The sequence below is a fragment of the Triturus cristatus genome, chromosome 2_1 (genome assembly GCF_964204655.1).
Source record: "Triturus cristatus chromosome 2_1, aTriCri1.1, whole genome shotgun sequence".
NCBI lineage: Eukaryota > Metazoa > Chordata > Amphibia > Caudata > Salamandridae > Triturus > Triturus cristatus.
Genome location: NC_140581.1, coordinates 190,944,205 through 190,956,758, shown reverse-complemented (window position 1 = coordinate 190,956,758; position 12,554 = coordinate 190,944,205). Strand labels below are relative to the sequence as shown.

The 12,554-nt window shown below is 44.2% G+C and overlaps 1 protein-coding gene across 2 annotated transcripts in view; it reads left to right on the top strand.

Annotated features, from left to right (window-relative positions):
• Positions 1 to 12,554, top strand: part of MYO5B (myosin VB) — a 1,021,014-nt gene that overhangs the window by 649,225 nt on the left and 359,235 nt on the right. For both annotated transcript variants that reach the window (XM_085629682.1, XM_085629691.1), the window contains exons 11-12: positions 1,889 to 1,970; positions 8,567 to 8,707. In XM_085629682.1, the coding sequence (XP_085485808.1) occupies positions 1,889 to 1,970; positions 8,567 to 8,707 (223 nt within the window). The remainder of the gene's footprint in view (positions 1 to 1,888; positions 1,971 to 8,566; positions 8,708 to 12,554) is intronic.

Below are 12,554 nucleotides of genomic sequence, written 5' to 3'. Positions count from 1 at the left end.
TCCCACTCCAACCTGAGCAACAATAGAGAAAGTGCTGGACGTTGGAAGGGTCAGATTTACTATTCCCACTCAAACATGAGCAACAGCAGGGAAAATGTTGGACTGTGGAAGGGTTGGATTCACTATCACCACTTCAACATAAGCAACAATAGAGAAAATGTTGAATTTCAGAAGGGTCAGAATTGTTATTCCCACTTCAGCGTAAGCAACAGTAGGGAACATTGTACATTTAGAAAGCTCAAATTTCATTTTCTCTATCCTAAATTAAAACGAAATAAATTGCAAAATATATCTACTTAAATATATACAAATATTTGTGTAATTATACAATGTATATAAATCATTTAAAACATGAAAATAACATATACAATTATACATAAAATTATATTAACAAATTAAAACATTTAAAAAATAGATTTGTGATTCTTCCCACCTTATGACCCTAAAACCCCAATAACCACAAAAACAAATTTAATTAATAACAGAAATATAACAATTCACATTATTTAAAAATATAAGTACACTATAAAATTAATTATAGGACTGTAACACAACATAATTAATTAACATGCAAACTATTAAAAACAATTGGATAACTAACACAGTTATCTCATTAACTAATTCACAAATATTTTTTTACCAAATCTTTACAATTAGCTAATGAACAACTAAATACAATTGCATAAATAATGTTCTAATTAACAGATTAAAACTTAGGAAAAAATATAATCAAATAAAAAATAAGCATTTAAAAAACTTCCCATCATATTCCCTTATGAACCACAAGCCGACAGAAAATGTTGACATACAATACAAAAAAACATAAAATATATTACGAAATCAAAGTAAACACACCGAAAATACTTAAACCAAACATACCACTAAAATAACCTATAACACAACTAATAAAACTCAACAAAATAATTAAAAAACTATATTTTGTATGACTATATTAAAAAAATATAAAAGACTTAAAAGATATATTCTTACCTTCTATATTCTGTTCCAGTATTTGTTTTTTACATCCCAATATTTTTTACACTATATTAGTGCCTAACAATATTTTTGAAACAATATTTTGGCAGAATACCAAGTAAAGCTTACCTATTTATGATTTATAGTCAGGGTTTTTGCAACAGATACAGAGATCCAATCTTATCCTGTGGCTGTATGGTTCTTGATGCATTAATAATTCTTTATCCTGTTATGTAAAAAAAAAATAGTCTTTCAGATATTATAATAAATTGTTGACTGTAATGACTGTAATGACTAAAATTATGCCAGACTGTCATTAGCCTTGAAAATCTTCGAAAGTTTTGTATTTTTTAACTTGAAATCATATTTTCATTTTTCTGCTACCCATGGATCCCAGGCATGTAAACCACACAAAAGGCAGGGGCACTTCATAGATCTAGAAATGGATGATCAAGTTATGCGGCAGGGTTCACTACATTATGCTACAAGAAAAGCCAACTTATGTGGCATAATTTAGCACATTCTATGATAGTATTGTTTCGCTATATTGCCATTTTAATATACACTAATTCTGTCTGGTCAAAGGTTTCACCTCATGAGTAGCAGCTTAGCACCTGAATGAAGCAATTGCCAGGGAAGAGGATACTAGTTGACCTCTGAAAAGAGTCTGCCATTGTGTGGCATTGCATGTGGCACTTTTTTAGGAGCTTGTGATCCATCTGAGATAGAAAAAAAAAAAATTGCTGAAATTAGCAAGCTAACATAAAATTAACAGCTAATGGTAGATTATGTGGCAAGGGCAGTAAATCGATAACTATGCAGAAAACACCGCAATGGAGAAGCGCAGAATTCCAGTGGCTCTAACTAAATGTCTCAACAGATTTCTTAACACTCCCTTTTCTTCGCTTCGCAGGTTTGAGACTTTTGAAGTGAACAGCTTTGAACAGTTTTGCATCAACTATGCAAATGAAAAGCTCCAACAGCAGTTCAATTCGGTAAGAGCAGCTTTGAAACTTTCCATCAATCATTTAAGGCAGGGGTGTCCAACTTACATCTAGGAAGGGCTGAACCATGCCACATTTCCTGGATAATTCCTGACCACATAAATGAGTTACATTTACATTAATTGCGTACACACTAGTCTCATGTGGATATTATGTATATCACGCATGTGTCCGGCCCGCCTGGAGCTACATTGGGCACCCCTCCATTAAGATACTTTTGGCCACACTACATAGTATGCTAGTTAGGGATTCAGTCCATTAGAAGACCATCGGTCAGCATGAGTGACCCAGAGCACACCGATATGGGTCCTTTCTACCTGTACACCTTGTATCCAGGGAATACCGTAAACTTTCCTTCAGACTATATTTCAGAAGCAGCCTTGGTATAAACCTGCAGAAAAATGAGATATTGATGCATATGAAACCCTGCCGTGACTGTCCTGGCCTGTAAGGAAATATGCCTGTCACAGAGTGTTTACTAGTTAACATCACCCCCCTCAGTGGTGTTCATTTGATCTATTTCAGAAGACTGCATGGCGTCGAACCTGTGACCTGTAGTTTTATGCAAAGATGTTTGCTACCGGTGCAGGTACCTCACTGAGCAGTTTTGCGAAAAACAGACAAATGGAAATTTAGAGGAAGAAGAGAAGTGGCACATTGATCACATTTAACACGTGCGGGGACACGTGTGCGCAGGCACACATGCACACAGGGTTTGCTTGCCCGGAGGGCTATAAGATCTTTCACAAGCCCAGAGCTACTGGACGGGGTGGAGGGGTCGGGGTGATGTTTAAGGATATCTGGGGCTTTGCCCCGTTTGAGGTTGATGAGGTGGCGGGTATCGAGCTACTAGGTTTCTCCCTACAAGAACAGAGAGGGAGGCTCCTTACAGGGATGGTCAGCTACAGACCTCCAAGTTCCAACACACAATACCAAGCGCTCCTGGATGTCATTGCAGCCCAGTCACTGACTCACTCAAGAATGCTGCTCCTGGGGGATTTCAACATGTGGGAGAATGGTGCCTTAGACGGCCACCTAAGAGATCTCAGGGAAACCTGTGAGAGTCTTAGCCTGCATCAGTTGGTCCAGCAACCTACCCATCAAGGAGGGCACATTCTGGATCTCCTGTTTGCTGATCTCAACGAAACTGAGGTGGTTAATATTCTACCTCAGACCTGGACCGATCATTCGCTGATCTAGTTTCGGATCTGTATACCTGACGGAAAAACCACTAGACCGCCACCTGTTACTCATCGTATGGGGAGAGACTGGGCAAAACTCATGAGGAGCAGGGCTGAGCCACTTTTTCAAAATTTGCCTCCTTTCGATCCTCATGAGTCAGTGGCCGTGAATTATCGTCTGTATCAGAATTATATCCTCGGTGTACTAGATCAGCATGTACCTCTGAAACGCCTGAAGGCCAGATTAAAACATTCTGCACCATGGTACACTGAAGAGCTGAGCATAATACGTAGATCCTGTCGACAGGCGGAAAGGAAATGGCGCAGGCATTATGCTGAGCAGGATAAAGTGGCCTTTAAAAAGGTACAAGCTCAGTATAAAGAGTTAATGGCTAAGGCAAAGACGGACTTTTTCATCAACTCCATTCTGTCATCACCAAACAGCACCAGAGCCCTTTTTAAGATCATTAGAGACCTCTCTAATCCCACTAGTGTGGGAATTAAAGTGGTCACGTCACAGGTGCTATGCGACAGAATCGCATCTCATTTTGAGGAGAAAATCGCAAAAATTGTAGGGAGGCTAAATATGTGCAGCCCCTCTCCTCTAAATGATAATGGACACATGTCTCCGGAAGAACAAGGGATGGTAACCTCACTGGAGCATTTTATACCTCTCACTAATGAGTTGTTTAACAACTATGCGCAGAATGTGAGGTCAGGGTCCCCATTAGACCGCCTACCCAATAAGATCTGGAAAGAGCATGCTTCGGCTCTGCTCCCTCGGCTGTGACAGATATGTTGCCAATCTCTGGAGGAAGGGGTGGTGCCTGAAACCTGGAAGCTGGCAGTAGTTAGACCACTGCTAAAGAAGCCCTCTCTGGACCCAGGAGATCCTGCTAGTTTTAGACCCATCTCTTTGCTGCCTTTTCCTATAAAGATTATTGAAAAGGTAGTGAGCAGATCTCTTTCTGGGTATCTGGAGGAGTTCCATCTCCTGGATAAGAGCCAGTTTGGCTTTAGACCAGGTCACGGAACGGAGACAGCCCTGGTCACAGTATTGGATAACCTTCGGATGCGGGCTGACAGAGGCCTTTCGTCAGTTTTGGTCCTCTTAGACATGTCAGCCGCATTCGATACGGTAAACCACCAAATTCTGTTGAATAGGCTGGAGCATTTGGGAGTGAAGGGATGTGCCTTGAGATGGATACAATCCTATCTCGCAGGGAGACAACAGGTGGTCTCTTTGCCCCCTTTTACCTCCAGTAAGACCTTGATGGAACATAGGGTCCCTCAGGGATCGGCTATCAGCCCGATCCTTTTCAACATTTATTTGCAGCCATTAATCCCTATTATCAAAGCGTATGGGATCGATCTTATTAACTACGCGGACGATACCCAACTAGTGTTCTCACTGGAGGGCAAAGGAGCTTTGAATATGGAAGATTTCCAAAATTGTATGCGTCAGACCTCGGACTGGCTCAGGGCTAATTCACTGCAATTCAACGGAGGCAAAACTGAGGTGATCTACTGCCCCCCAGCGGGAGTAAGAGATTTGCCTTTTGAGTTCAGAATGGCCCCAGATGTGGAACCCACTGTCCCAGTGACAACGGTGCGGAATCTGGGGGTCATGTTCGATAATGATCTACAGATGGCCTCTCAAGCTAAAAAAACAGTGGGGGTGTGCTGTGCTCTCATGAAAGCCCTACGGAAGATTCTACTTCTCCTGCCTGTGGAGAAAAGACCTGTGGTGGTTCGTAGTATCATCTTAAGTAGGCTGGACTACTGCAACTCTCTGTATCTAGGAGCTCCTCTTTACATCTACCAGAGTTTGCAGAGGGTCCAGTCTATGGCAGCCAAACTGGCGCTGAATAGGAAACGTGGCTCCTCAACCACGCTGGCGCTTCAAGAACTTCATTGGCTTCCCATGATGGAAAGGGCTAAATTTAAATCCCTGTGCATTGTCTACAGAGCGGCACACGGTCTTGGCCCTATCACTCTACAGGAGAAAATATCCTGGTACAAGCCTCAAAGGACTCTCCGTTCATCAAATGCCTTCTTGCTAAACACTGGTAGGATCAAGAAGGCCAGGATGGGAGGTAGGGCCTTTAGTATAGTGGCCCCGCAACTTTGGAATGAACTCCCCCTGAATATTAGACAGGCTAACTCCTTGATGGATTTCAGGCGAAGTTTGAAGACTTGGCTCTTTCCCAGGGTGGGGCATATGGCCTCCTAATTCTCCCATTCTTTGATCGGTATCCGTTTTCTATCTTCCCTCGTTCTTTCTGTCACTGCTGCTACACACTTTGTTAGTTCAGAAGTTTCTCTCCATCACAGTCCGAGCGCCAAGATACCCGTTGGGTGATAGTTGCGCGGTATAAGTACAAAATACAAATACAAATACAAATACGCGCACACACACGCACGCCGCCTCACGATTAATAATTCTGTCCATTTCAGAACGATGTGAGGCCGCGTAGTCCATGCCCTAATTAAGGTCTGTAATGTAAATGTTGCACTCATATCCACAGCAAGGACCTTAACCCACTGTGCTATTTTACCACGAACCTCCATTCTGCGGCTAGTGCAGCATTTAACACGATATTCTGTCTCATGTGTCCGAGTAATATGTACTCATCCTCGTGGCCAGCCTCATCGCCTGTTCCTCCCAACTTCCACCAGTGATCGCCTCCTCAATGCTTTCAGTGAAATAAATCTGGATTTCCATGTCTCTTTAAGGGGCGTGGCCAAAGGTGGATAATTAGGAATTAAGGGTGTGGCTTAAACATATTAACTGCTTCACTCATCATGTCCTGGACCATTATTGGGTGCCTCTCTGTGGGTTTTCTGTTATTGTATCCCGACATATCAAACAACAAACATATGCGTAAAACAAGGAAGGGGTATTTGGTGTGCCAAAGCTTGTTAATCAGGTAAATAACATGGACTTTGTTGTGTACAACTAGAATTGAAAATGTTTCAATTGTGAAAACATGAGACTGTGAATTAAACGTTATGACTAAGTTCTGTGGAGGTGGTTTTGGTCTTCAGAGTGTATCAATCACTACTGTAATCCACATCACACCGCTTTCTTCTGTTTGACACTTGCGACATTTTTCCCATGATGTCATCCTCCAGCTGTATGTCTCCTTCCTGTTCATCACTCTTTTCACTCTGTCCTTCTGCATCTACTTCCTTGTCTCATCTCCCCTTCACCATGGCCTTGTGCTCTCTCACGCACAGACCCACTCCGTCTCTCTCCTTTACTTCAAACACAGCCTTTTCTTTTCTGTTGCCACTGTCAATACTTCAACTGCAGTGGCAGCTGAAATCTACGGGGAGAGGGTCGGCATGCACGCATATAAAATAAAAAAATAAAAAACAAAAAAAACACTTACCTCACTCGACAGGACCTCCTCGCTCCAGACGTCCTTGTTGCTTCTGAAGCCGGCCGCCAGGAAACTCCCTTGACCAATCAGGGCGCTGCTTCCACCAGCATGAGAGCAGCATCCTGATTGGAGGGAGCGACCTCACTTGGCGGTCCACAACGCTCTGAAGGCATGCACTTGCTCTAACCCAGCTATCTTTGGACAGCTGGGCTAGAGGTTTCAAAGTGCGCATGTCTGGCTGGCTGTCACAAAACAGCCGGTGAAGGGGACATGCGCACTTTGAAAAGTGCATAACCAGCCCACCCTCTTCCCTGCTGCTGGCACTCAGCAGCGGCCCTGCCCTGTCCTAATGCTGTGTTCTGGACGGGGGATGAAAAATAAAATGGTAAGAAATTACCAGTTTGTTTTTCATCTCGAGGGTATTTAAGTGGGACAACGCTCCTCCGCTCCAATGGAGGAGCCGACCCTGTTCAACTCCTCATATCCCCTTCACACACGTTCACCTAATTTTGTCATTACAAGTGGCACAAATGTGACCCATCACTCTGCGTAATGCAGACATGGCACGGATGGGAAGCATGCACTCTGAATGCCTTTGGAAGCTACTGACAAGAAACTCAGACTGCCTTCAGCCTCAACTCCAGAGCTGACACTCATGCCCGTTCATGAACACCTATCCACACCCCAAGCCCGCCAGGCGATTAGACGCGACTCAGTTACCAGCGTACAAGAGTCATATTTTGCATGAAAAACACCATAGAATCATAACGTCTGGAAGAAGAAAATGATCTTGGGGTAATGCAAAATGAAAACATGTAAAATGTAAACCGGGACTGCACTGCTGACACGGACAGCCATAAGAGTTTTTACAGACACTGTTGAGGAATCATTCAGTGTGCTCTCCTGTAAAGTTAAAGAAATGAATATAGTACCCAGAAGAAGGGACCCAGGTTTTAATTACTGCCGGGTCTGAGACCTGGGAAGACCTGCCCCGCTTAAAGCTTACTGTTGTTTATGTTTTTCCTTAGAATCTCCCTCAACTCCTAAACTCCTCTGATGATTGTTGTTTGAGGAAATTAAATCAGTCTGGTGGGTATGCGTAGGCTCATAACTCAACCACATTTAGGGAGAATTTACAGAATTGCCCCTAAACTAGCTTTAAAAGATGTGCATAGGCTGGTTCATTCTCTAAAACATAAGGTTCATTCATACAGTCTAGAACAGAAACAAAGAAACAAGAGGCCCTTATGAATTACATTGCTGCTTACCTTGCCTGTGTTGATGTCTAATAGAGAGATGTCTTAACTTACTTAGGCTCAGAAAATGTGTTGCCAGACCTACAGGATTTATGACTGTCATGTTAAGGTCCTTACTTGGTCTGGCATGACAACATAGGTGTCTGCTGACGTATGACCATTTCTCTAATGCATACATAGAGTCTCGTTAGGTTTGATTTAAGCTGAATAGTACTCTCTCACCTCATGCTAATGGCTATGTAGTGTTTCGTTTCGCCATTCAGAGGGTTTCCATTTTTAATGCATGTGGGACTATTTTACATCTGAAAAGTACACTCAATCATCACGCTGTTTGGCGGGTTTAATTCTTTATCTCCTATATGCATTCTACAGAGAAACGAATCCTGTTTCTGCTTTTTTTACTCAGCACTGGCAAAGTCAAAATGGCAGGGTTTAACGTGGTAAACAGCATTTGGACATGCATATAAACATCATTTGTGAATGCCTGTGTTTACATTTGTTGGCATATTGCAGCCAGAACATTTGGCTTTGCCAATGATTATTTCAGCAGAAAACGAAGCATTTCCTCGTGCTCATGAACAGAATGTTCCCTGCTAATTTCTTAGCTGAAGCAGACATGCGCATCAGGCAAAAGTTTCCAGCGGAATTAGAAACTCGCTGAGAATCAGTATTCAGCTAGTACGCGCGACCGTGGGCTCGGGAAAGTTTAATTAATAGTAAATGTAGCATGTCGATAACATTCTGATTGTGTTTTGTGATCACAGCATGTCTTCAAGCTGGAGCAGGAGGAGTACATGAGGGAACAAATCCCGTGGACGCTGATAGATTTTTATGATAACCAGCCCTGCATAGACTTGATTGAAGCAAAGCTTGGCATTCTGGATCTCTTGGACGAAGAGTGTAAGGTAAGGCTGGATCTCATGGATGAAGAGTGTACGGTAAGGCTGGATCTCATGGATGAAGAGCGTACGGTAAGGCTGGATCTCATGGATGAAGAGTGTACGGTAAGGCTGGATCTCATGGATGAAGAGTGTACGGATGAAGAGTGTACGGTAAGGCTGGATCTCATGGATGAAGAGTGTACGGATGAAGAGTGTATGGTAAGGCTGGATCTCATGGATGAAGAGTTTACGGTAAGGCTGGATCTCATGGATGAAGAGTGTACGGTAAGGCTGTATCTCATGGATGAAGAGTGTACGGATGAAGAGTGTACGGTAAGGCTGGATCTCATGGATGAAGAGTGTACGGTAAGGCTGGATCTCATGGATGAAGAGTGTACGGTAAGGCTGTATCTCATGGATGAAGAGTGTACGGATGAAGAGTGTACGGTAAGGCTGGATCTCATGGATGAAGAGTGTACGGTAAGGCTGGATCTCTTGGACGAAGAGTGTAAGGTAAGGCTGGATCTCATGGATGAAGAGTGGCTGCAATACACAACCTGATTGTCACCCAGCCCCATTATCGGTGGTTGGCCAGCAGGTCATAAATCCTCTTTCTATCATGGCAGGAGTTGCATTGTCTCCCTTGGTAGGCAGGTGCCTAGCAGCACCAATATAAGTGGCCAGAGGAGGGCACCAGATTGTAACAAATAGCCTCAAAAATGGTTTTGTTCCTAGGGTTTAAGGAACACCTTATTGGAAAAATATCATTTTGCTCGAGCTTTACAAATCCATACTGTAGCTGTTTCCAGTTTACTCCAAGAGGCGTACATCTGCAATAGTGTCCAATTGTACCCTTGCACCATGCAAACCTGTGGTGTTCTGCCTCTATAAGAGTTGATAATTGATGCTGCTTTTACACTCCTTTGTGTCATTCAGCTTATTGCTGTTAAGTATTTAAGGCACCTTTTCTACCATTTCAGTGGTCCTACAGCACATTTGCAATCTGCCTTTCCTTTCTGTATGGTTCTGAGAATACTGATTGACAAGAGTCATGGAGGCTGATTCACAAAAGCATTTACGAGTAAGGGACGTAGGTCTACAGGAGCACTCTCATATGTACTCTTACGCGCCTTTGTGAATCCGCCCAAAATCTCCAACTCCCTTTTAGCAAAACTGCAAAGAGGGCCCAGTCTTTTCTGTTTGTAGTAATTGTATATGAATCATCCCTGAAGTTTCCCATTTTTTTCATATTTTAGATGTTCTGGGGCAATTTCACAAACACATGTAAGAGTGTGTGTAAAAGAGTGCTACAAAATGCTTTTGTGAATAGACCACAGGGTGGTCTGATGTTGTTGTGTCATGCTCAGGAGCAGCAGCGATTGACAGTGATATAGGTACTGGTCCGAAATTAGGGGTTGTGAACTTCATTACTAGAGCAAAGCTTTAGAGTAGATCCTGATTATTGGCCCACCCGTAGTTTGCAGAGTTTCCCACTATTCCTAAGCCTGTGCCTTCATGTTTTTTTCATACAAACTATCAATATTTAATTGTGTGTGCTAGCTGCTGCTGAGAATGGATCCAAATTTTTCTTGTGAGTTCTCTTTAAAACTGTTTCCCTCCTGGCTTTAAAACTGGTTGGAAGTTGACGATCTCTGCTTCTCCAAACGACTTGAAATCATGAAAGTCAGCACTTTAATGTGAAAACCCTTGCGCAGAAACCTTCGCTACTTACAGGTTGTAATCATCGTATTAGTAACAATTACAGGACATTTCTGAAAAGAAAAACTTTGCACTATCATTCATGCATACCTGTGGCTGGTAAACAACCTCATCGGCCCTACCTAGATGTTGTGCATCATGAGTGTGTATTGTCATGAGTGTGTATTGTTATCCTCTCGTAGCCACACCTCCCTACTGCAATGTTGAGAGCACATGGTTAGTGAGATAGGTATCCCTAACTCAGCACCTAGCAGCCCGTTAGAAATGAGAAGATTTTGCAGGGGGCGCAGTAGGCAAAAGAATAGGGAATAGCATCTCACTTCTCTTTGGGCTGCCACAATAGTTACTGCTCATACTCAATGCCTTTGTGCAGGGATAGCACACCTTAGGTTTGGGACCCTGCCCAAAGACATCTTTTGCTTCCTTTAATCAAAAGGAGGTAATTTATGGTTAAAGTATTGCGGGGATTGGAAATTAAGTACATCGTAAAAAAAAGCGAGAACATTCGCTGAAAAATCCTGCAGTTAAAACCTGAGTTATGGCTCCAGCTCAAACACATGCAATAGCTGAAATTCGCCAGTAATTGTTATGAACGCACACAATACACACAGTGCTTAATTTGAGCCCGTGGTTTCTGGTGCTCTGCACCAGCACTTAATTACCGGCACTTAATTGCCAGAACCTGCACTTATGACAGCTGCCACATGGTGGCGCTGTTTGTGCAATTTAAAGATGAGCAGAAAAACAGTTTTTTGTTAATTTAGTATACATTAAAAACAACTAATACCTGCCACCCAAGCCATTCCTAAAGCTTTGGCGGCCTCGAGCAGTCTGGATTTTCACACTTGTAATGTGTGATTAGTAGTTGTGTAAGTACAATGGCAATGTGTGGTGCAAACTGCAGTGGCCACCAGACGAGGGCCCCGGCACTTAAGTTTTTTACAAATTAAGCACTGAACACAAACTAAAACTCACGGCATCCGCTCTGCACAAAACACCTGTTTTTCAAAGGCACATATACACAAAAACATTTAACAAGAGAGCTTTATGGCTAGCAACGCAAGGAAAATTTAAAAATTGGAAGCCAGTAACCCTACCGCTGCTGCTGCTAACACAGGGGTCTCTTCAGCTGTCTCTCCCCCCCCCCCCCGCCGCCGTAGCATCTAGCGGCCGAGAGAGAGGGGGAGACTACAAGCCCCAGCCTGCCTTGCGGTCCCTCACGCTCGGACGCCGCCAAACGCGCCCGGAGGCGCACAAAAGACCGCGGCTCCCTCCTGAGAGCGGGAAATTTAAAAAATGGAAGCCAGTAACCCTACCGCTGCTGCTGCTAACACAGGGGTCTCTTCAGCTGCCTCTCCCCCCCCCCCCCCCGCCGCCGTAGCATCTAGCGGCCGAGAGAGAGGGGGAGACTACAAGCCCCAGCCTGCCTTGCGGTCCCTCACGCTCGGACGCCGCCAAACGCGCCCGGAGGCGCACAAAAGACCGCGGCTCCCTCCTGAGAGCGGGAAATTTAAAAATTGGAAGCCAGTAACCCTACCGCTGCTGCTGCTAACACAGGGGTCTCTTCAGCTGTCTCTCCCCCCCCCACCGCCGTAGCATCTAGCGGCCGAGAGAGAGGGGGAGACTACAAGCCCCAGCCTGCCTTGCGGTCCCTCACGCTCGGACGCCGCCAAACGTGCCCGGAGGCGCACAAAAGACCGCGGCTCCTTCCGCGTTGCGGGACGCGCGCGGGCGGCGCCGGGCTAAGCCCGGGCAAAGGGCGGGCCCTCTGAGGCCCTCAGAGGTCAACAGTGGTCGGGCGGGCCACCCTTCTAAGCTGTAGTAAGGTGAGAGAAGCGATATGGCCACAAGGGGGAAGCGCTCTGCTATTCAAAGCGGTGGCCCAGATGCGGCACATACGAGTATCCCATTATCTTTGGAAAGTATGCTGGACAATGCTTTTAACATGGTTGGCAATGAAATTGCGAGTACGGAGAGACGGATGTCACTGGAACTCTTGCGTGTACACCCTGAGTCCAGGGATTCAAGCATAGTTTACACTGTACCGTTATCCCCAACCGTTAGTGTCTAAATCCAATGTGCCCAACCCACCATCTATCACACTTGAGGAGGAAAGCGATACTATTATTCTTGAATCCCAGCTTGACACCAC